At 39.3% G+C, this 24,833-nt stretch overlaps 2 protein-coding genes across 3 annotated transcripts; one reads left to right on the plus strand and one right to left on the minus strand.

The window, feature by feature from the left end:
* Window positions 1–983: 983 nt before the first annotated feature.
* Window positions 984–3,371, plus strand: LOC111472469 (protein WHAT'S THIS FACTOR 1 homolog). Of its 2 annotated transcripts, none has more exons than XM_023118109.1 (2): window positions 984–1,278; window positions 1,430–3,371. In XM_023118109.1, the coding sequence occupies exon 2, from the start codon at window positions 1,508–1,510 to the stop codon at window positions 2,681–2,683; it is 1,176 nt and encodes a 391-aa protein (XP_022973877.1). In that variant the 5' UTR covers window positions 984–1,278; window positions 1,430–1,507; the 3' UTR covers window positions 2,684–3,371. The 2 variants fall into 2 exon arrangements, with proteins under 2 accessions (XP_022973877.1, XP_022973878.1); XM_023118110.1 differs by having other exon boundaries at window positions 984–1,128.
* Window positions 3,372–6,050: 2,679 nt separating this feature from the next.
* On the minus strand, window positions 6,051–13,602 carry LOC111472466 (tRNA (guanine(10)-N2)-methyltransferase homolog). Its single transcript, XM_023118107.1, has 7 exons — window positions 13,254–13,602; window positions 12,956–13,167; window positions 9,092–9,409; window positions 8,679–8,753; window positions 8,279–8,353; window positions 6,263–6,859; window positions 6,051–6,222 (listed from the first exon to the last, which is right to left on the minus strand). The coding sequence occupies exons 1-6, from the start codon at window positions 13,456–13,458 to the stop codon at window positions 6,302–6,304; spliced, it is 1,443 nt and encodes a 480-aa protein (XP_022973875.1). The 5' UTR covers window positions 13,459–13,602; the 3' UTR covers window positions 6,051–6,222; window positions 6,263–6,301.
* Between the last annotated feature and the right edge of the window lie 11,231 nt (window positions 13,603–24,833).

Below are 24,833 nucleotides of genomic sequence, written 5' to 3' on the forward strand. Positions count from 1 at the left end.
TTTTATTGAATTTTCCTCTTTTATTCTACCTCTTTTTTAATTTCTTTTTAATTGTTTTCACTTTCGTCTTTTTAGTCATGGTCCGAGTTTCAAAACCTTGAAAATCGAGTCATAACAGACCTAGAAAAGATACCCAACTGTACCCATATACTATAAATCCTTTAGGTTATTACGTGAACATGATAAAAGTATGTCAACCACATACGGTTCAAGATTACATTAATAGTCTTAGATTTTCGATAATGTTAAATTGTAAATAAAATAATAAAAAATAAATCCCAATAGTAGACTCTCGAGACATGATCTCAATTTGCCAACCGTCAAGGTACTACTGAGGACCCCTACCGCTCATGACAGGTTCACTAAGAGTAAATTTACTAGCACATTCCCCAATAGTCCCACAAATACAGTCATCAATCATAAACCAGTTATAAAGTTATTTGGACCCTTGGCAATCGAGTTACGTATACCCCTAACCGTCCCCATATAACCGCATAAAATTCACATGTATGAGCAAATCATAAATAGAGACACAACATTGAGACCTAAATATAGATACCTAGTCATGGTTTCACTCGATGTGAAGCTCAATCCACGCATTTTTCAAAAAATGTGCATCATAATGTTTAGCGTGCTATTATATCCATCAAATCAACTCATCCATGCTCAAATTTCGATTATAATGTTGTAAGCTGATGCCTTGAGCTGTTACAAATCCAGAATCATTGACACAAATAAATGCATTGCATCACAAGCTTCACACAAAATTTATTTATATATTTGTTCATCTATTCCATGACAGGAACAGGAAGAGATACATGTTATACCACGGTTTTGAATCATAAGAGAGATTTCAAAAAATGACAGATCAATAATCGAGCTAGATGTGATGTATGATAAGAGATTTCTCATTGATTCTTAGGGATTGGATAGGTATTCCATATTAGAGTAATTTGTGGCATTTCACAAAATTTATTTGAAGTGGTTCAAATTTTGTAAACCTATAAACATTTTGGATCCCCTCGGCTGATTGCTAGCACAGATGACATCTTCAGACTAAGAATTCTTCACAATATTTTCGATGGAAATCGAAACTAAAAACGCCGCCGGCTTATTCATCTTCGCTAGGTGAATCTCCTGTACTATCTACTTGTGTTCATTGCTGAATCCCTGCCTCTTTATCTTCGTCGGTGCATGATTCTTCCTGTCTTCGTTCCTCCCACTCTAGATTGCGATGACGCTCTGCAACTTTCGAAGCATTTTCAGAGTATTGTAAACGTAAAGCTTTTCAACTTTTTTTCTTCTGGATTTTGGCTGTTTATAGGCCCGAGCCCTTAATTTAGCGTTTTCAAGGCTTTCATTTCGCCATGTTTCAGAAAAATATTTGCAAGAAGTATTGTTGATTCCGAAATCTGAGAATCGGATGTAGGATGGTTCGATCAGGGGCTTTGTTCGATGTTGCCCACAAACTGTTTGATAAATGTTCTAACAGAGTTTAGGGTTTAAAATGAATGGAAAAACTATGTTTCTACGCCTAAATCGTGGAATACATGTTTTTAATCATAAGGAGTCAGGTTTTCTTTGGGTCTTGATGAGGCACAAATCTAGCGGTGGAATGAGACCGAAGAGGAAAATATATTATAGAGTTGATGAACTTGACAAAGTTATGGAGTTGCAGAAAAAGCCATCCCTTATACTGAAGCTTATAAACATTATCCAATCTCAAAAGCACAAGTTTATATTCTTGAGGGACTTGGAGAAAGAAGTGGGATTTGTCCAAAAATGGAATTTCATGGCTGTTATTGAGAGGTACTCTTCGATTTTTTATGTTGATTCTGGAAGCTGTAGAAGGCCTTATGTTAGGCTCACCAATAAAGCTGAAAAGATTGCTAGTGAAGAACATAAGGTTAAGAGTTCAATGGAACCAATCTTAGTAAAGAATTTGAGGAAGCTGTTGATGCTGTCAGTTGACTGTCGAGTACCGCTCGAAAATATAGAGTTCATCGCGTCTGAATTGGGTTTGCCTTGTGACTTCAAAACTTCATTGATTCCTGAGTACCCTGAATTCTTTTCAGTGAAGGAAGTTGATGGGAAAGCCCACCTACATTTGGAGAATTGGGATTCTTCGCTCGCAATCAGTGCTCGGGAGGAAGGATTTGGTAGAGCCAGAGATGTATCTTCTTGTGAGAATCGAAAAAGAGTTCGAATATCAAAGGATGGCAACTTTTCTGGTCCATTTGCATTCAAGATGTGTTTTCCTCCAGGCTTTAGGCCAAACATGAGTTACCTTGAACATCTTGAAAGGTGGCAGAAAATGGATTTTCCTTCTCCATACTTGAACGCGAGGAGATTTGACGCAGCTGATCCGAAGGCAAGAAAGAGAGTCGTTGCTGTTCTTCACGAGTTTCTAAGCTTGACAATGGAAAAAAGGATGAGATCAACACAATTGGATGCATTTCATAGGGAGTTTCTTCTTCCATCAAAACTATTGCTGTGCTTGTTAAAGCATCAAGGAATCTTCTACATCACTAATAAAGGTGCAAGGAGTACAGTACTTCTGAAAGAAGCCTATGAAGGGTCAGTTTTGAGTGATAAATGCCCCTTGCTGTTGCACTTTGATAGATTCCTTTCACTCTGTGGTAGGAGGGACAAGCATTGCAATTCACCCCAGGTTCGTTTCTAGACTCGTACTCTTATTTATCAGAAAAAAAAAAACAAAAAACAAAAAAAAGCTTAATCCTCATTGGATTTCCGAAGATCCCTATGTTAGGATCGCATAACAACACACATACTCGATCTAGATGAACACAAAAAACAGGATAGCGAAAATGCAAGGAAGAATATTGTCTAGAGGTTTATATTAATGACTTCAGGTATGTACAGTGAGGCTCCATAACCTAACACCCTAGATGTGTTACGAACTTGATTGTTGTAGTCTGCTGTCCTCGTACACAAGTTATTAGAACGATGTTTTTAGGAAAGAGCAAGCTATTCATAAAGTAATTTTTTCTGGCCAAATGTAGGCTTTAGAATCTGAGTTGAGTATTCAAGATTCCTGTAAAACTATAGTTCATGCACAGTCAAAAGTGGTAAAAAGATGGCTTCTTCACCACTTTCGTCTTACAAATCTTTGTTGTTTGACTGGTGGGAAAGGATGGAAAGAAAAATAGTTCATCCAAGATAGAGATCTTTTGATATAAGTTCTTCTTTTGAAGACATTAATGAACTATGTGGTGAGCCATAAATGCACAGACACAAAGAACTCTTGAACCAAGATTTGTGTGTTTTTTTGGGTTTGTTATTGATATTAATTCTTAAATTAGTATGAGATTGATTACCTTGTGAGGCTTTTGTAGCTATTTCGTCCTCCACTCTCTTGTTTCATTGTTTATGAGTGATTTGACTGATCCATTTTATTTTGTGCTTATGAGGAGTGTGGTTATTACAACAAGTTTTGGCTTGTAGGTTTTCTATTATCTTGATTTGTGATTGAGGTTGTTTATTGCTTTATATAATTGATGATAATTTTTTAAAGTTTTTGTCGATGTTAATCCATGCGACGAGCTATAAATTTTGATGGTATTTGGTTGAAGTATGAGTGTTGAGATTTGTGTCCTAAAGTCTCGTACTTCTGTAATAATATTTTCTCATTTATGAAAAAATAATGGTTTATTACTTCTAACTTTGTAACCATTCAAGATTACAACTAATGAATGAATTTTTGTTTGTGAGGAAGTATACTTAGATGATTCTATAGTTAGTTTACTAAGCTTACCGTTTCGAGGGTTTAAGCAAATCGGAGAAAGGCTAAGTTCTACCAAATGAAATTAACTAAAGTTCATATTGAGAAAATATATAAGTTGTTTTCTTATGTGCTACTTTCGAAACAATGAGACCTTACCTTTTCTCATTAATTTGAAGGAGGCTTTGGTTTATGATTTGATCGTAAGTAGTTTTATTAAATACTAATTTTGAGACTTAAATGATAAGACTCTACCCTTTTAGTGGTTTGAGATAGACTTAATTTATTATTAGATTATAAACAAATAAATGAACACAAAGAACCAAAGAGAAAGATGAAAGAAAGAATATTGGCTTGAGGTTTATATTAATGACCTCATGTATATATAGTAAGAGAGAATACAAATAAGTCTGGAAATAGTCATCTAAATATAACTATCTACCATATAGTTTTATTAAATATAACCTTGTTTATTAGACCATTTACTTCATAGGTTATTTATCATATACCATACCTGTCATGTACTATATACCAGGTCTATTTTTACTATGTATAACGAGTAAGGTAACAATCTCCATAATCTAATATTACATAAGGCTCCTTATCGAAAAAAATGATAAATGGAGCAAATAAGATCTCGAGGTAATTGTCTCAAATAATTACCAATAGAGATCAAATAAGTCAGCAAACTTTAAGCATATTGTTCATTAGTGATGACTTCACAGCCCACAGCCTACTAAGTAATAAAATAGAGAGTACTTTAAGCATATGGTTCATTAGACATATTTGGCATGGCATGATTGCCTTGCCCTTTTGAGCATGAAAGAGATCAAACAATTGCAATCAAATTGTGGTTGCATCCTACTCTAATGGCCTGGAATCGAATTCAACACTGTTTTAGGCACTTTTTGGGGCCAAATAATTAAACACATTAGTCTTTTACAATTTCGATAATTCGACCTATATTTTGTGTCAAAACTAAAATGATGTATGGACTTTTTTACCTATATTGTTTTCGTGAAAGTTCATTTATTATTTTGGTTATTGGATTCAACATGGTAGCTAATCAAAGTGATCGTTAGGTGTAATAGAGAGGTGCACCAACTTGGTGTTCATAAAATCATAATGTAGATGTGAGAGTTGTGTGGACCTTTCCAAAAGGTTCAAGATAGATCATTTGAGGACCATGAGCCACCTTTTATCGATTCTTTTGGTCTATAGTTTCTTCCAAATCATTGTGGGAATCATTCTTCATCCTTCATCCTTTATCGCAAATAATTGATTGCGTCCACATTATCGTCACAATTATATACACAATTTATTATATACACCATTTTTAATCTTTTTAGTTGTTGATTCTACATTCTGGTATCATTATGGGCATAATATTGACACAATTCTCGATAGTTTAATAACTTCGGCACCAAAACACAAAAACACATTAAAGTTTGGCTTTTTTCATAATTATTTCTCTTTATTTCATGAATGATGAATGAAAACACGGGCATGATTGTTTTTTACTTATACTTGCTTTAATATGTCTAAACTTAGGTTTTAAAGCTACAACTTCTGCAAATGAGAGTTATAATACCTCCAAACGGTTAAACTACCATCACACGTACATATTTTAGAAAAATGATTTAGGTATTTTAAAAATAAAAGTACCTAAATAATTTAGGAATAAATTGTTTACCTTACTAAGATTTTCATCTAAAAAATTCTGAGCACAGTAGAGTGTAGTAGTTTCTAATCCTTTTGTCTCTAGTATCTCGATTGGTATTACTTACCAAATGTACTACATTTACAATTTGAATTCTAAGAATGAGGCTCCCTCATTGTGCTTATTTCCTCGGGTAATTTCCAATTACTCCAACTTAATTTGCAATTACTCATCCCTCATAGTATAGATACCTAAATTAGACTAAGTGTGCACAAGCGTGGTAAAACGAGTGACTCTAGTGACTTGCTTTGAAATGAGTTTTTTAAGAATAGTGTCGAACAATACAAGTATGCCGACATTGTGCTCCTGCCCAAGTGGCAAAAATTGGTACATACACCCGTTGTTTGGTACAAAATCTATAAATGACCTAGTATGGACATGGGATGGCTCATGACTCAATAGAACCCAAATGAATGGATATTTGAATACCCCAATGATATAATCAACCCATGGTTTGAGCCTTGTTTGAATGAGCTATAATGGCTAATGAAATCCCTTAGGATGATATCATGAATTGAGGGTCATATTTCAAATCACAAGACTTTAAAATGTTTGAATTTGGACATGCTTAAGACAAATGAAACAAGATTAGTGGGTTCATCAACTACTTAAAAGCAAATGAAAATATAATTTAAATCCCATGGCATGAACTCAAAAAGATTCAAATCGAAACAAAAACTTGGAACAAACATGGGAGAATTTTCTCCAAAAGCTCTAATTATAGGTCCTTTCTACTACTACCAAAAGAAACCTGCATCCACAACCAAAATCCATGGGGGCTTTAAAAATTCAGAGGAACAGCAAACCAAAATCCATGGCAATTAAACTAAAACCTCCATTTATACATACTTCCCTCTGTATTTCGGCTTTGGATCTTTGGTAGCATTGCAATTGCCAGCAACCGTAAGCCGGGGATCAATGGTGGGGCCGAAAACTGCAGAATGGAGATTACCATCTTCTAACCACTTCAAATGGTTCTCCCTGAATTCTTCATGTTTTAACTTTGCTGCCTCCGCCATTTCTTTGGTGTACGAGCTATGTTTGACCATTGTTAGCAGTACCCGGCTGTATCGAGAGCTCAATATCTGCTCGGACGAACTGATTAACGTGAAACATGGATGCTCTGGGAATTGGTTAAACACACAATCTTCTTCCCTCAACACAGGGTAGAAGAATACAAGCCTGCCACCCATCACAAGCATCTTGGCTGCAAGGTTGAGTAAATCGTGCACACACTCAACAAGGCTGTAAGCAGCTGTTGATGGTATGTGGTCGGTTCTCTTATCATCTGGAACGGTGTAAGGCGCAACAGTTCCTTTCAACAATTTCCGACCACCGGATTTACGCCCCCCGGCACGTACTCCATAAGGAGGGTCGCAAATGATGGCGTCAAATATCTGGGTAGAGAAACAAGTTATGAAAATGCATCAGAATCAGCACTACAAAATATCAGTAGCTGAATAGCTGAATAGCCAAGCCTCAGATTTAATAAAGACTCAGGACAGCCAATATAATGTTATAACTTATAATAAGCATCACATCAACAAGTACTTAAAATGGTCTACCATGGAAACATAATGGATTTATCCAATAACCTTGCTTTCTTTGAACCAAAAAAATAAATAAACTTTTAAAGCATGCAATCAAGGCTGAAGCGAAGAAGGGAGGCTCCACAAAGCACTCCAAAAGCAACTGCAGCAACCTAAAACAAGGCTCGAAAAAACACAGCCGACTGAAACTCTGGCCAAAAAAGAACTTTCAGACAGAGCCTGCTGAAAAATGATGCATGGATATTAACGACCTTTACAGCAAACAGCTTGTTAAATTCCAGAAAACTTGAGCCAACCACAGACCTTTCAAGACTCTAAAGGCTTCGAAAATTGTGCAAATAACATGAGGAGAGCTAATCTTTTCAACAGCAAAGGAACCGAGAGAAACAACAGCCACAAGACTAACCAATGGGAACTCAAAAACAACCTCAAAAAGTTCAAAGAGAGCAAATGAAGGTGCACGGATTTGCAAAAGAACCAAAACAAAAGCAATCAAACGGAAAATAAGCAGACTAAGAGAAACCTATCAAATACTGAAAAAGGGCAGGAACAATAACAAAGAAGGAAAGAGCCAGCACCATGCATGGAAAAAGCAAGCTTCCACGAGACCAAAGAACCCAAAATCAAATGCTCAGCTACGAAGACAGGATGAAATCGTTAGGAGCCCATCTTGAACTTCTGAATGTCTATGATTTAATTTAATAAACTTCAATACCACAAACCTTTAGAAAGGAGGAAAAATTATGTTTACCTTCTAATGCATTCTCATGAAGGAGAGGAGGGGGAGTCTTATCGGACAAATTCCTTGGAGGAGGGTTTATTTCTTCTAAAAAAAAGTTACATAGAATCCCATCTAGCTTCTTGAGAAGAAATTTTATCAAGCCCATTATCCGGGGAGAAAACTGATGTGGTATTATGCTATTATGCAAAGAGTAACTATAAAGTGGTCATTGTGAGTTCACCATACAACTTTTTTTCTTTACCTGGTTATATGTTAGCTAACGAGTACCAGCAGTCACTTACAGGAAATGAACCTAAGAGTAATGATTCACATATTACTTGATCAAAATTCCCTTCTAATCCTGCTTTACCAAATATCCTTTACTACATAAATGATTGCAAATTTGTAAGTCGATGCTATGCTATGAATATCCACAGAAATCAGTAAGCATCAGAATATAATAATGGCAGTGGAGCTTCAAAACAGACAGAAACACAAGGAAATATGAAAATATGCAGTAAACGTGCAAAACATTGCTGCTGTACCTCCTTCAATCCTGGACGCCAGGGAGGAAGATTATTGTCTGCTCTTAACAGTGCAATTGGCGGCGGTAATCCATACTGCAAGCAGTAAACCACATCTAAAAAGTCATAATTGCATGCATAGGAGCATAAGAACCAAAACTTATATCATAATAATCAGTTGAATCTACAAAAATTGCACAAGCAAATTGCTAAGAGTATAGTCGGTTTTTTTCTTTATCATGTTTGTCACCTTCACATGTATTTTAACTGTCACCTTCACATGTATTTTAATTGTCACTTCATGCATGCATAAAGTTTCAAACTTTTAACATAGTAGATTACTTGCAGTTTACAGTTTAAACTAAGACTGTCACTATGAAGAAAAGTTTCTACATAGAATTTTATTATAAAACACAATTACCTGCTTGAAATTGCTCCAAACATTACAATCAGGGCCACGACCATCACGTACCACCCGAATGTCAATATCTGCACCCTGAGACATTTTGGTGAGTTTTTATTTAAATGGTCTACCACACTCCCAGATCCACATTCTATAGGAACTGGAAACATCCTCAAATTAAGTTCCCTAAAGGCAATTTATGTAAACTAAATTGAAAACCAAAACTCATAATCTAGTTTCCAATACAAAGAAAAAGTAACCCCCCGTGAGTTACCCCATTGACATTCATGTACGTGAAAAAAGTACACATTTTAGAGGGATGGATTCAAAACTACTGACCAATTTCCTTATGAGATTAATCAAGATGCACATATCCTTGACCCAAACACTCACAAATATCAAAAATAAATATCCAAAGCAAAAGTAATTACCATTGTCATTGCTCCAAAATGAGCTGCGCCAACTAGAATGCTCCCAGTGCCAACGAAAGGATCATAGACAAGTTTCCCAGGTGTCGCTAATGCTTGGTTGGCCATTAAGAAAGCCATTTCAGCATCCATGGCAGTTGGCCCAAGATAAGTGCGACTTTTTAACTGATATGTTGGTATAAGCTTCCTATCAGCACCACCAACCTCCCGACCAAAAAAAATCGTCCTTTGAGCAACTGGTGGAAGTCCATTATTCAGTCCGTAATCAGCCGCCTCCATAAGGCTGAACTTATGATCTGGATTTCTTAAATTAACTTGACCCTGAAATATACCATCCGCATTCATTTATTAAAAAATGAAGACATTGACATGCACTAGAGCTTTAGTGACAAATGGATGATTAAAAACAGTGTCAAACTCAAGTATTTACCTGCAGAACCTAGAAGTGCTAACAGAGGAAAATGGCATTGATAGGACTTCTACTATTTGATTGATACCATTTATGATGGGAAGCCATGATAATTGTATGAGACCATGTCTTAAGTTAAGAAGTAAATGTAAAAGCAGAAGCGATTGTAACACAAATAAAGCATGAGGTAGCATAACTACCACAATTGATCAACATGCCTCTGAGTTTCTTCAAAAGGGTAAGATTCCCAGGTTAGAATGTGAAGCATGACGAAAATAAATGTACAAAATTAAGTAAACTGATTAATTTACTCAATCAAATTTGCATGCATGAAACAATAAAAAGTTAGGTAGATGGATAATACTTGCTCAATAAAACTTGCATTCATGAATTAAATTATATACCTTCTTTTTGTTTTGGTTTTTTTTTTTCCTGAAAGAGAAACAACTTTCCTTTTTATGTGAAAATATACAAGGGATGAGGAGAAATCCTTAAGAACACCTAGGAGTTTAAATAAAAGCAATCTGTACCACTATCTAAAAGAGCGTAATTTGAAAAAAGGTTAACAAAGAGAACTCAATTTAGAGGTTAGATTAATCACTCCTTCCCTAAAGATATAATTATCAACCCAAATATGCTGAAAGAAACCTACTTTTTCATTCTAGCAACTCTCAAAGAAGAGCCTTACGATCATTGTTCCAAAGGGATTTTTTTCTTTCATTTTAAGGAAGGTCCACACAAGGTCTAGGGAATCTTTTCCCCACCCAGAACAAGCTTGTAACAGTGTTCAACCCAGCATTTCTGTTTAGAGATGAAATTCCAGGGGCATCTTGTTTTATTGCTCTTTTAGTTGCTGTGAACCATCGTCTAAACTTACTTCCCATACTGTCAATGATCTTTTGTGTGGAAGACCAAGGGAAGTGACTACAACCCCACGCATGTGTCGCCTATCCATAGGCAAGTGCAAGTGCAAGTGCAACCACAAACCTTAGCTGCACCTTGCTGCTTATTATTGTTGCCATAAATTACCTTTTCTAATGAGAAACCAACAATTATTGGAGAAAAATGAAAGACTACAAGGCAATACAAAAAGGGCCAACCTAATATGAAAAGGGACTCTAATCAAGCAAATGGAGCCCTTTAGTAATTACAAAAAGGAAGCTTTACACAATGAGGCTCAAGGAGAGGGGTGAAACTTTACAAAGGACCACAACTCAATCCAATGTCTCTTAATCTCTCTTAAAATTATGTTGTTCCTACCTCCTCAAAGACCCCCTAAAATAGCACAAGAGCTTGCAACTCACGATAAGTGACCCTTGTCATAAAATCATGTCGTCTTCTTCTTCATGCAGGTCTATGACCTTTGGCCTGCAACTGTTGTATGTTACACTTCGTACGCTACTTTTTCTACACCTTAGGTTTTGCATTCTAACCTCTCATCTTCTAATTCTTCGAGCTATTCGTGTACTACTTCCAGCGACTTCCCTTCTTTGTGTGGGTTCCGCAACACTCTTCAACTTCCCTTACTTTTTTATTGCTTGTTTGTTTTATCTTCACACATGAATTTCACATCCTTTCTGTTTTGGGTTTCTTGAAAATTTCTTGTATGTTCCGAGAGCTCTTGGCTTTGGGGGAATTCTTCACAAATGCCCAAATTCGTTCCAAAACATTCAACACATACTCCTAAAGACGTTGATTCTTTCAACCTCTTTCTTGATTTACTCCAACATTTCAAGGTTGACGTAGAAATTTAGGGGTGTTGTTGAAAAAAATTCTGCCACCATTGGTCTTCATTTGGTTTTTTTAGTGTGGAAGTACTCCATTCTCGGAAGATTCTTAAAAATTTCTCCTCTAATCTTTGAAAAAATACTCAAAATGATTCCCCATCGTAAATCATTGTGTGTTGTTGAGTACCAAGCACAACTCACAAATCTCCCTCTTGTGACGGCTCCGACAGGAGTTTCCTGGTCTTCCACTGACAGTAGCCAATGTTGGACTAGACAATTGCTGACACCAAATTGGTGTAGCCTAAGGGATAAAGGAAACTTCTCTCAGAGAATCAAGTCATAAACTTTATAATGAAGGACTAGTAATGGATAAAGAGTGGGATTCTCCAAGAGAATTAAAAGAAAACTAATAATGATTAACCAAGGATTTAACAACGCTTAATATGAATTTACCTCTAATCCTATTACATCAACATTCCTTTTTAGTTTCATAATGGCTAAAAGTCCAAGCAGCTCAATTGCTGATTCACAGAATCTAATGGACTGTTTGGTAGGCAATCTGAAAACAATGAATTCAATGAAAACAGAGTTATTTCCTGTTTTCATATGTGTTTGGTAGAACATTCATAAATTGGATCTCAATTTAAACAATTTTTCAAAATATGTTTGACATAACATCTTTTTAAATCATAAAACTAGTTTAGTTATCCAATAAATATTAGGTTGAACATAAACTATTAATAATTAATTTATGAACATGTGTTTGTTAAAAAAAATTATATATTAATTATTTTACAATATCATAATTTATAATACATTATATTACACATTTTAATTTAACAAAAATGAATTGAGTTTATAGCATGAAATACTATATTTATTAAAGTTTTGTCGTTTTTAAAATAAATTTACATTTTAAATTTCAAATTCAAAATCTGGATACAATGAGAACATAAAAATGTTGTTTTTATAATTTATATTCGTTGTATCACAGAATCAAAAAACTATTTCAAGGACACATCTGTATTCCATAAACTCCCTGAATCTGAAACATAAAATAGAGTCTAGATTGCCTATCAAACAAGTCCTAAGTCATTCTTGGAAAATCTTCTTAAGAAGAAACTAAAAGATGATAAGATTGAGCAATTCAGGGCTCCTATGCTTAAACTCTAGACCTGGTATTAAAGTCTTGTCAATAGTTCCATTTCTCAAATTGCTTTTGCAATTCTTTCATCTATTAACACTCTACCTAAAAAATTAGAAGTATGATATGTTAGGAATAACAACTCTCCACATAGTATGATATCGTCCACTTTGAGCATAAGCTCTCATGTTTTTGCTTTGGGCTTCCCCAAAAAGCCTCATTCCAATGGAGATGTATTCCTTACTTATAAACCCATGATCATTCCCTAAATTAGCCAATGTGGGCTCCCTCCCAACAATCCTCAACACCATAGTTCATAACTTTTAGCCTTATTATCTCTGATTCATCACACTTAACCCAACTCTTCAAGCTCAATATTAATCTGCCCAAACTAGAGTTTCTTGCCACATTAATTTGGTTACATCCACTGAAGAAAGCAATCCACACTATAACAATGTAGTATCTAGTATCCATTATAAACAAAACGATTGGATTTCAGTAGCACAAAAGCAGAATTTAACCAAAAAAAAAAAAAAAACAAAAAAGAAAGAATAGGAGAAAAGGGAAAAAAAAGGCTAAAACTAGACCTTGAAAGGGATGTAAGCTAGACCCTGAATGCGTTCATTTTGTTCCTGGAAGCTGATAGCCTTCCCAAAGCTCTCTACAGAAATCTTGAAGGTACTTCCCTGTAGTAAGTATGGGGACTTCCGTTCTTCCGGAAAAGTTTTAATAGACTCCTGTAGCTCCTCGTAGTCACTTCCTACGCCCCAGAGTTCATACATCCCCTTCACTAGTATACCTACACAAAACCAAACCAAACGAAATTAAAAGAAAGAAACAGGAATCAACTAAGAACAAAACCGAAAACGAAAACAAATGACTGACTTCGATTAGCGATGTTTCGAGCGATATCATCGGAAGATAGGTCGACGAAATGGAAAGGAGAATCGGGGTGATGGTGAAGAGGAAGCTTCCATTCCAACTTCCCCCCTTTGTGGTCGCCATTTTCACCAAACAACTCGGCCAGAGATTCGACCTCGGCCTTCCTGTAATCCAAAAGCCTGTGATAGAACACACAGAGATACCACATTTACTCTAAATCTAATACTATTCTCTGCCTGTTCCAATTGCTTCTTCAAGTATGAAGATGAACTCGGAGAGAACAGAGAACAACGGCTAAGGTAAAAGCTTTGAACTGAAACAGTTGGGTATCGGTATTGATATTGCGCCCAAACCCTTCTTACTCTCCTAAACATTTTGCCGTTCATAACAAAATATCTGTTTTAATATTAATAAATTAAATTAAAAATATAAAAATAAAAATAATTATATTAAAAATAAAAAATAAAAAAGACTTAAAGAAAATGAAAGTTATTATTTATATCAACAAAGTGCACATGCCTTTTCGATGACTCGTTCATAGAAATTGTATGGTTAAACGTGTTTTACTTGGAGTAATAGTATATTGGTTGACCTTCTATGAATTTTTATGGGATGAAGTGAGGAGTAGGTAACGTTACCATGTCGTAGATAAATGTCGACGCGATCAAGTGTCGATCCAGACTCTGAGTTCTGTATATGAATCGTTACGACCATATTTGAGAATAGAGATTTGAAAATATAATCTTTTGATCAAGGGATTTGAATTAATTGGACCCGAATGGAAGAAAAATGTCGGCCTTAAAAGGATGATGGCTCGAGATTTGAACTTGGTGAAAAGATGATGAGAGCGAGTTTGGCTTGGTCAAGTACCATAAAGCGATTTTACTGCTCAAATGTTTTTTTTCGGGATGATTGATTGATTTAAACGATGTATTTTCATGAAATTATAAGCCATGATATGATTGATGTTGGGCTTCTAGCCCGTTTAATGATTTTTTTTTCATCAGGTTTAAGAACTGACGTGTTTCAAAATGTGGAGCTTCATGCATTACGTGATCATTATAATCATGAAATATACTCTCTTTTGTTCTAAACACTTTTAGGAGTTTTGTAGAACCCGAGTATAAAAGTAACGTATACCTAGTAAGGTCTAGGGCATATAAAAGTGATGCACATCTCGAGTAACAAAATAATTGGAATCCAATACCAAGTTTAGGATCCCATAAAGCAAAGGTAGTCATATTTTAATATTGACTATAATATACACACACATTTAATTATATAATGAGAGTATTTGCTAAAACTATCTTACCCCACTTAAATGGTGGTAAAAATTCTCTATCTATAATCATGTAGAAAATCAAATAAATTATAAAGGAAATAGAAATAGTAATAAATGGATACTGTTGGATGATGAAAGTCTCATATCGGCTAATTTAGAGAATGATCATGGGTTTATAAGTGAGGAATACTAACTTCATTGGTATGAGGCCTTTTGGGAAGCCCAAAGCAAGGTCATGAGAGCCTGTGCTCAAAGTGAACAATATCATACCATTGTGGAGAGTCGTGTTCATCTAACATGGTATCAGCCATGCCCTAAACTTAGCCGTGCCAATTTAGAGAATGATCACCCTAGCACTATACCGGCAGAAGAGAAAAAGAAAATGTGAGAGAGAACAATTGGGAGAAGGAAGATAGGTTGTACAGGGAAAACCCAATTTGGTAGGGTCCCACATTGGTAGGGTCCCACATCGATTAAAGAAAGAGAGCCAGCAAGGACGCTGGGAACAATGGTATTTGGTAGGGTCCCACATTGGTAGGGTCCCACATCGATTAAAGAAAGAGAGCCAGCAAGGACGCTGGGAACAATGGTAGGGTGCTGGGAACAATGGTTGGGGATTGTGAGATCCCACGTCGATTGAGAAGGAGAACAAAACACCATTTATAAGGGTGTGGAAATCTCTCCTTAGCATACACGTTTTAAAAACCTTGAGGAGGAGCTCGAAAGGGAAAACCCAATTTGGTAGGGTCCCACATTGGTAGGGTCCCACACCGATTAAAGAAAGAGAGCCAGCAAGGACGCTGGGAACAAAACACCCTTTGCGAGTGGAAACCTCTCTCTAGCAGATGAGGGGAAACCTGAAAAAGAAAGCCCTTGCAAGGATGTGGAAACCGGGTGCTGGGAACAATGGTTGGGGATTGTGAGATCCCACGTCGATTGAGGAGGAGAACAAAACACCCTTTATAAGGGTGTGGAAATCTCTCCTTAGCATACACGTTTTAAAAACCTTGAGGAGGAGCTCGAAAGGGAAAACCCAATTTGGTAGGGTCCCACATTGGTAGGGTCCCACATCGATTAAAGAAAGAGAGCCAGCAAGGACGCTGGGAACAATGGTAGGGTGCTGGGAACAATGGTAGGGTCCCACACCGATTAAAGAAAGAGAGCCAGCAAGGACGCTGGGAACAAAACACCCTTTGCGAGTGGAAACCTCTCTCTAGCAGATGAGGGGAAACCTGAAAAAGAAAGCCCTTGCAAGGATGTGGAAACCTCTCTCTAGCAGATGAGAGGAAACCGGATGTGGAAACCTTTGGTAGGGTCCCACATTGGTAGGGTCCCACATCGATTAAAGAAAGAGAGCCAGCAAGGACGCTGGGAACAAAACACCCTTTGCAAGTGGAAACCTCTCTCTAGCAGATGAGGGGAAACCTGAAAAAGAAAGCCCGAGCCAGCAAGGACGAGCCAGCAAGGACGCTGGGAACAAAACACCCTTTGCAAGTGGAAACCTCTCTCTAGCAGATGAGGGGAAACCTGAAAAAGAAAGCCCTTGCAAGGATGTGGAAAAAGGATGTGGAAACCTCTCTCTAGCAGATGAGGGGAAACCGGATGTGGAAACCTTTGGTAGGGTCCCACATTGGTAGGGTCCCACATCGATTAAAGAAAGAGAGCCAGCAAGGACGCTGGGAACAAAACACCCTTTGCAAGTGGAAACCTCTCTCTAGCAGATGAGGGGAAACCTGAAAAAGAAAGCCCTTGCATAAGGGTGTGGAAACCTCTCCTTAGCATACACGTTTTAAAAACCTTGAGGAGGAGCTCGAAAGGGAAAACCCAATTTGGTAGGGTCCCACATTGGTAGGGTCCCACATCGATTAAAGAAAGAGAGCCAGCAAGGACGCTGGGTTGGTAGGGTCCCACATTGGTAGGGTCCCACATCGATTAAAGAAAGAGAGCCAGCAAGGACGCTGGGAACAATGGTAGGGTGCTAGGAACAATGGTTGGGGATTGTGAGATCCCACGTCGATTGAGGAGGAGAACAAAACACCCTTTATAAGGGTGTGGAAATCTCTCCTTAGCATACACGTTTTAAAAACCTTGAGGAGGAGCTCGAAAGGGAAAACCCAATTTGGTAGGGTCCCACATTGGTAGGGTCCCACATCGATTAAAGAAAGAGAGCCAGCAAGGACGCTCGGAACAATGGTAGGGTGCTGGGAACAATGGTAGGGTCCCACATCGATTAAAGAAAGAGAGCCAGCAAGGACGCTGGGAACAAAACACCCTTTGCGAGTGGAAACCTCTCTCTAGCAGATGAGGGGAAACCTGAAAAAGAAAGCCCTTGCAAGGATGTGGAAACCTCTCTCTAGCAGATGAGGGGAAACCGGATGTGGAAACCTTTGGTAGGGTCCCACATTGGTAGGGTCCCACATCGATTAAAGAAAGAGAGCCAGCAAGGACGCTGGGAACAAAACACCCTTTGCAAGTGGAAACCTCTCTCTAGCAGATGAGGGGAAACCTGAAAAAGAAAGCCCTTGCAAGGATGTGGAAACCGGGTGCTGGGAACAATGGTTGGGGATTGTGAGATCCCACGTCGATTGAGGAGGAGAACAAAACACCCTTTATAAGGGTGTGGAAATCTCTCCTTAGCATACACGTTTTAAAAACCTTGAGGAGGAGCTCGAAAGGGAAAACCCAATTTGGTAGGGTCCCACATTGGTAGGGTCCCACATCGATTAAAGAAAGAGAGCCAGCAAGGACGCTGGGAACAATGGTAGGGTGCTGGGAACAATGGTAGGGTCCCACACCGATTAAAGAAAGAGAGCCAGCAAGGACGCTGGGAACAAAACACCCTTTGCGAGTGGAAACCTCTCTCTAGCAGATGAGGGGAAACCTGAAAAAGAAAGCCCTTGCAAGGATGTGGAAACCTCTCTCTAGCAGATGAGGGGAAACCGGATGTGGAAACCTTTGGTAGGGTCCCACATTGGTAGGGTCCCACATCGATTAAAGAAAGAGAGCCAGCAAGGACGCTGGGAACAATGGTAGGGTCCCACATCGATTAAAGAAAGAGAGCCAGCAAGGACGCTGGGAACAAAACACCCTTTGCAAGTGGAAACCTCTCTCTAGCAGATGAGGGGAAACCTGAAAAAGAAAGCTCTTGCAAGGATGTGGAAACCTCTCTCTAGCAGATGAGGGGAAACCGGATGTGGAAACCTCTCTCTAGCAGATGAGGGGATGGAAACCTCTCTCTAGCAGATGAGGGGAAACCGGATGTGGAAACCTCTCTCTAGCAGATGAGGGGAAACCAACCTCTCTCTAGCAGATGAGGGGAAACCGGATGTGGAAACCTCTCTCTAGCAGATGAGGGGAAACCTGAAAAAGAAAGCTCTTGCAAGGATGTGGAAACCTCTCTCTAGCAGATGAGGGGAAACCGGATGTGGAAACCTCTCTCTAGCAGATGAGGGGATGGAAACCTCTCTCTAGCAGATGAGGGGAAACCGGATGTGGAAACCTCTCTCTAGCAGATGAGGGGAAACCAACCTCTCTCTAGCAGATGAGGGGAAACCGGATGTGGAAACCTCTCTCTAGCAGATGAGGGGAAACCTGAAAAAGAAAGCTCTTGCAAGGATGTGGAAACCTCTCTCTAGCAGATGAGGGGAAACCGGATGTGGAAACCTCTCTCTAGCAGATGAGGGGAAACCTGAAAAAGAAAGCTCTTGCAAGGATGTGGAAACCTCTCTCTAGCAGATGAGGGGAAACCGGATGTGGAAACCTCTCTCTAGCAGATGAGGGGAAACCGGATGTGGAAACCTCTCTCTAGCAGATGAGAGGAAACCTGAAAAAGAAAGCCCTTGCAAGTGGAAACCTCTCTCTAGCAGATGAGGGGAAACCTGAAAAAGAAAGCCCTTGCAAGTGGAAACCTCTCTCTAGCAGATGAGGGGAAACCTGAAAAAGAAAGCCCTTGCAAGTGGAAACCTCTCTCTAGCAGATGAGGGGAAACCTGAAAAAGAAAGCCCTTGCAAGGATGTGGAAACCTCTCTCTAGCAGATGAGGGGAAACCTGAAAAAGAAAGCCCAAAGAGGAAAAAGAAAGCTCAAAGAGGACAATATTTGTTAGCGGACACCCTTTGCAAGGATGTGGAAACCTCTCTCTAGCAGATGAGGGGAAACCTGAAAAAGAAAGCCCTTGCAAGCAGATGAGGGGAAACCTGAAAAAGAAAGCCCTTGCAAGGATGTGGAAACCTCTCTCTAGCAGATGAGGGGAAACCTGAAAAAGAAAGCCTTGCAAGGATGTGGAAACCTCTCTCTAGCAGATGAGGGGAAACCTGAAAAAGAAAGCCCAAAGAAGAAAAAGAAAGCCCAAAGATATATGGTAGATATTTGGTAAAAATTTGACAGAGATATATTTGTTAGATTATATAGGGCAGGTTTAAATCTTTGAGAGCTATATTTAGTAAATTGAAACCATATATATATCCGTCAGTGCTTTCCTTTTCTGTATTTTATGTAATTGTACATACCTGAAGTCATCAATAATAAAATCTTTAGCCAACATTCCTCCTTGCATTTTCTCTCTCCTGTTCTTTGTGTTCTTTGTGTTCATCTTGATTAAGTGTGTGCGTTGTTGAGCGATCCTAACAATTGGTATCAGAGCTAACAACTGGTATCGTTCCTAATATCTCTAGCATATTTTAATTGACTAATAAAGAGACCATCAAGAATGGGTGAGTCTTCAAGACTAAGAAAGTAACTAAGAGAGCCTAAATCCTTGGTAGCAAACTCAGAATAAAGCTTACGAGTAAGTTGTCAATAAAAGAGGGTTGTTGCCAGTAACAATAATGTCATCAACATAAAGAAGCAAATAGATAAGGTGACATTGCTGATGAAAGACAAAAGAGACATGTCAGTGCCATTACAAAAAAAATCAAGTGTGAGAAGAAATGAACTGAAACTAGGTGCGAGGAGCTTGCTTTAAACCATAGAGAGCTTTCTTTAATAGTCAGACACGAGTGAGAAATCATGGATCAATATACCTAGGAGGTTGTTCCATATGAAAATGTTCAATAAGAGTGTCACCGAGGGAGGAAAGCATTCTTGAAATTAAGTTGCTGAAGAGGTCATTTATTTTTTACAGCGAGAGAAAGCACAACCCGGACGGAAAGTGTCAGTGAAGTCAAGATTAGGAATCGAGTATAACCTTTTGCAACAAGACGAGCCCTTGAAACGCTTGACAGATTCATCAAACAAATATTTAATGTGAAACTCCCAGTTAGAGCCTATGATGTTGGTGTTGACAAGGCGAGGAACCAAATCCAAGTGTCATTTTATTGTAAAACTCGTATTTCCTCATCCATGGCAGCAAGCAAAGCAGGATTATTAGTGGCAGATTTGAATCCTCGGCTCAATGGATGCAAGAAGATCAAAAAGAAGTTCATATGTATCCAAAACACCAAGATTTGCAGAATGTCGAGTCTTGAAGATACCAACTTTGGCTCGTGTGATCACAGGATGAGAGCCCAAAGAAGAAGAGAAATCAACAACAAGTTCAATAGATGGATCAAAAGTCGACGATGGCAAAGAGGAACTTACAAGAAAAGTATCAACCTGCACAAACTCATCCACAAGATCAGAACAAATATCACAAGAGAGAAGCTGGATCAATGAATGTGTGGTGAAGAAGTGGTAGGGGATGAATCAATCTGGTAAAGATGTGGTTCCAAGAAATTTGAAATATGAAGAGAGGAAAGAGATTGGGGTCTGGCAACTAGGGATAGGAAAGTGAGTTCCATCAAATTGAGCATGGCAGGTGGTGGTGGGATCAGGACAACAAAACTCTTTATGAGAGAGACTATAACCCAAGAAAATGCAAAGAATGTTGCGAAGAGAAAGTTTGTTAGGCATATAATCATGCAAGTAAGGATAAACGCGACAACCAAAGGGATGAAATTTGTCATAATGTGAAAAGTAGTCATAGAGGAGTTCAAAGGGTAACTTACCTCCAAGAAGTGGAGTAGGGAACCGGTTGATGATCTAAGTAAGCTGTAGTGTTGAAAGCATCAATCCATAAACGAGGAGAAAGATGGGAGTGGAAGAGAAGAGTCAAACCAGTCTCAGTAACATGACGATATTTTCTTTCAATGGATCATTTTGAGCAGGTGTATATGGGCAAGAGAGTTGTTGATGGATGCCAGAAGTATGTAAGTGAACTTTCAAGCAAGTGCTTGTAAATTCAGCACCAATCACTTTTTCAGCACAATAATGGTTTTCAAAAATTTTAAATTAAAGAAAAGTACCAAAGATCACATTGAATAAGATCTAACACATAAGACAAACTATGTTCATTGTGGAAATAAAGCAATCGATGACTTTTCGCAAGCTGACAGGTACTAATAGTGATGGGAGAAGGGAATAAAGACGTAAGAGAAAGATGTAATTTTTTATTTAAAAAATAAATAACAAAATGATTCATATGACCCACGTAAGCATTGAATAAATCATATGAAACACGTAAAGATTTATTTTTAAGAACATAAATAATACCAGAGTTGCAACACTACAACACATAGTCTTTCATCCCTTTTACCGGTCTCCACCACCCTTCCTGTTTGACGATTCTAAACCGTAAGAAGCTTATTAGTAAATGTAACAAATAGAGGAAAATCAGACATTGATTTACTCAGTGAAAGAAGATTTTTTGTGGGATGAGGGACAACCAAGGCATCTAATAAGTGAATATTTGAAACAGAAGAAAGATTAAGAATTTTTTGTAAGAGGAGGGACAACCAAGAAATCTAATAAGTGAATATTTGAAACAAAGGAAAGATTACCAATTGGATAATAGGTAGGGATGCACCGTTTCCTATGATCATAGAGTCCTTACTCGTGTAACTTTTAGATTGAGGTCCAAAAACCAATCAACAGCCTTAGGTCCAACAATAAAACAAGACGTATTGAAAGCTTCAACAAGGTGAGCATGAACAGAATCAGTCCAAACGTACCATAGGATGCAACGGTCAACATAATGACCCTTTGTGCAACATATTTGGTAGCGAGGAGGTCAACGACCCTGAATCAAGTGGGTTTGTCCTCGCGTGGAAGAGTTGTTCATGTGGAAATGAAAACAACCTCACTAGTTGTTAAAGGAAGCAATATGACTTCCATGGGCGCAACCACGATTAGTGACTATGAATGTCGCGGGAGTGGAGTTAGAAAATTTAAGGGAGCACTAGAACAACTCAAAACTTTCAACTTTAGATGCTAAATATGCAAAACAAGGGAGAGTGGTAAGAGTCATCTGAGTAGTAGAAAAAGTTGAAAAATCAGTGTCGAGTTCATGAAGGAACTAGTGCACTTTATTAATGTCCTCGAATTGTTGATGATTGTTGGGAGTGAATCCCACATTGACTAATTTAGAGAATGATCCTGAATTTATAAGTGAAGGAGGGAAACCCAAAGCAAAGCCATGAATTCGACATGGTAAGTAATTTTTTTTTTTTAAGAGTCAACAATAAATTCGAATGAATTTTATTTGATGAGCGGAAATTGTTGTTTTTCACAGAATTTCGGTGAGAGGAAATTGGGCGTTGGAAGAAAATGCGTAACAAAAAAGAGAGAGAAAATTAACTGAATTTTGACTGCGTTCGGATTGTTTTATTTTCTGAACAAATCTTCTATTTAAAGTAAAAAGGATTCTAAAATTGGCTGGAGAGTGGCCAACTAAATCTGTGCCACTCCCTACAAAATTTCAGTCTAAAACTGTGTTGATCCATTCGACGTGATTTGTCAAATGGTCAAACTAACGATTTTCTGAAATCGTGTGAATAAGAAAAACGGTAAAACTCAGGTTTTATCTAACAATCTCCTCCTAAAACCTGTAGTATATCTACCTTACTATTTGAACTCCGATCTTTGAGCGTAGTTCTTCAAATTTCACCCGCGCCAGGGACTTGGTGAAGATGTCTCCAAGTTGTTCCTCTGTTCGGATGTAATCAATTTTGATGAGCCCTCGATCTGCACATTCTCGAATGTAGTGGAATCTGATTTCTATGTGTTTGCTTCGTTCATGCAAAACTGGATTTTTGATCAGGGAGATCGTAGCTTTGTTGTCTACGTATAGCATTGGTGGATCACTTTCTCTCCCGATGAGTTCTTCCATTAGTCGCGCAAGCCAGATCCCTTGTGTTGCTGCCATCGAAGCGGCGATGTATTCTGCTTCACAGGAAGACAAAGCAACTACCTTCTGTTTTGTTGATTGCCAGCAGATTCCGCCGCCTGAGAGAAAGTAGATCATTTCGCTAGTGCTCTTACGATCATCAACGTCACCGGCCATGTCACTATCACTGTAGCCAACTAGCTTGAGTTTCTCCTTTCCGCTCCCTGCGCAGTATCTTACACCCCAGCCTCTGGTTCCGGCTACGCAAGATGCGCTTGACAGCCACTAAATGCTCCTCCCTAGGTGCTTCCATAAACCGGCTCACATATCCAACAGAATAAGCAAGATCAGGACGAGAGTTTACCAGATAGCGCAGACTCCCGACAATGCTGCGGTAATTGGTGGAGTCGACTGTCGTCGTAGTGCCAGCCTTCCTTAGTTGGAGTCGGGCCTCCATTGGCGTCCTTGTAGGATTACTGTCCACAAGTCCAGTTGTGTCCAGCAGCTTCTTTGCGTATGCACTTTGGCAGATGGAGATGCCGGTAGAATTCTGTTGCACTTCGATGCCGAGATAGTAGCTGAGCACGCCGAGATCGCTCATCTCGAAGTTTTTCGACATCTCCTTCTTGAACCTTCCGAGGACTTCCATGTCACCTCCAGTGATTATGAGGTCGTCGACGTACACTCCCACGATTAGTCGCTTCTTGTCATGGCCGTGCGTGTACATGCCATGCTCAGAGGCGCAACGTTTGAATTTCAGTGACAGTAAGGTACTGTCGAGCTTCGCGTTCCAGGCTCTGTGTAGGCGCAATACTTTATTGGGGTTGTTGTTATCCAGGAAGCCAGGTGGTTGTCGGACATAAACAGTCTCCTTCAGCTCTCCGTTAAGGAAAGCAGACTTTACGTCCATATGGTGAACCTCCCAAGAGTAATGTGCTGCAATTGCAAGTAAGAAACGAACGGATTCTAACCTTGCCACTGGCGCAAATACCTCTTCGAAGTCCACTCCTTGCTTCTGGACGTAGCCCTTCGCCACCAGACGGGCCTTGTGTTTCACAACTTCTCCTTTTTCGTTGCGCTTCAGTTTGAAGACCCATTTGAGCCCTATGGCTTGGTTTCCCGGCGGCATATCCTCCAGACTCCACGTTTGATTTTCGGTGATGGATGTCATCTTCCTCCTGCATTGCCTTCAGCCAGCACGGGTTCTTTTCTGCTTCGGCGAAGGTGTTCGGTTCATCTGCACTGATGCCATGTAGTTCGGCCACTTCTTCGAGCTCGCGCACTGCCAGTCCAGGTGGTTCACCTTCTCCTACTAGGTCGTCCATCCTCCGGTACCTGGCCTCCAGATCAGTATCGTGATCGGCATCCAGCGTCGAATCCGTAGTCCGTGGTGTTGCGAATTCCACTGGTTCAGGGGTTGCACCTGCTGGCGGTGGTGACGGCTGCTGATGCTGGGCTCCTCCTTCTTCCGGCTCGGTGACGAGGTACTTCACCGTAAATTGATTTGGATTATGGTCTGCCTCGATCACGTCATTCCACTGCCAGAAGGTGTTTTCGTCGAAGACGTCGTCGCGAGACACTTGAGCTCGCCCCCCTATAGGATCATATAGTCTGTATGCCTTGCTCCCGGGTTCATAGCCGATAAAAACGACCTTCAGCCCCCTAGGATCGAGCTTGGCGAGGTGGGGACGTGTTACCTTCATGTATGCGACGTAGCCGAACACGCGAAAATGATGTACCGCTGGTTTTTTGTTGTACCAGGCCTCATATAGTGTCTTCCCGTCAAGGCTTCGGGTTGGTGACCGATTGAGGAGATAGACGGCCGTCATTACTGCCTCTCCCCAGAATCTCCCAGGCATCCCGGCCGTCACCAACAATGATCTTGCTGTCCCGACGATGGTCTGATTCCGGCGCTCCACCACTCCGTTCTGTTGGGGGGAGTAGGGCGCCCTTAGGTGCCGTTGTATGCCAATTTCGTCACAGTACTTACCAAAACTCTTACCGCCTGGGGTCGCCGGCTTGATGGGCCCGCAAATATCGCCGTGTACAAGCTCCAACGGCTCATCGGCTCGATAGGATGTTCGAGACGGAAAGGGTGTGCACTCGCATCTTCTTATCACATTCGGCCTCCGCTCGCACTTTAATGCACTTAACCGCCTCTG

This window comes from Cucurbita maxima, unplaced genomic scaffold (assembly GCF_002738345.1).
Source record: "Cucurbita maxima cultivar Rimu unplaced genomic scaffold, Cmax_1.0 Cma_Scf00073, whole genome shotgun sequence".
In the NCBI taxonomy this organism is placed as follows: domain Eukaryota; kingdom Viridiplantae; phylum Streptophyta; class Magnoliopsida; order Cucurbitales; family Cucurbitaceae; genus Cucurbita; species Cucurbita maxima.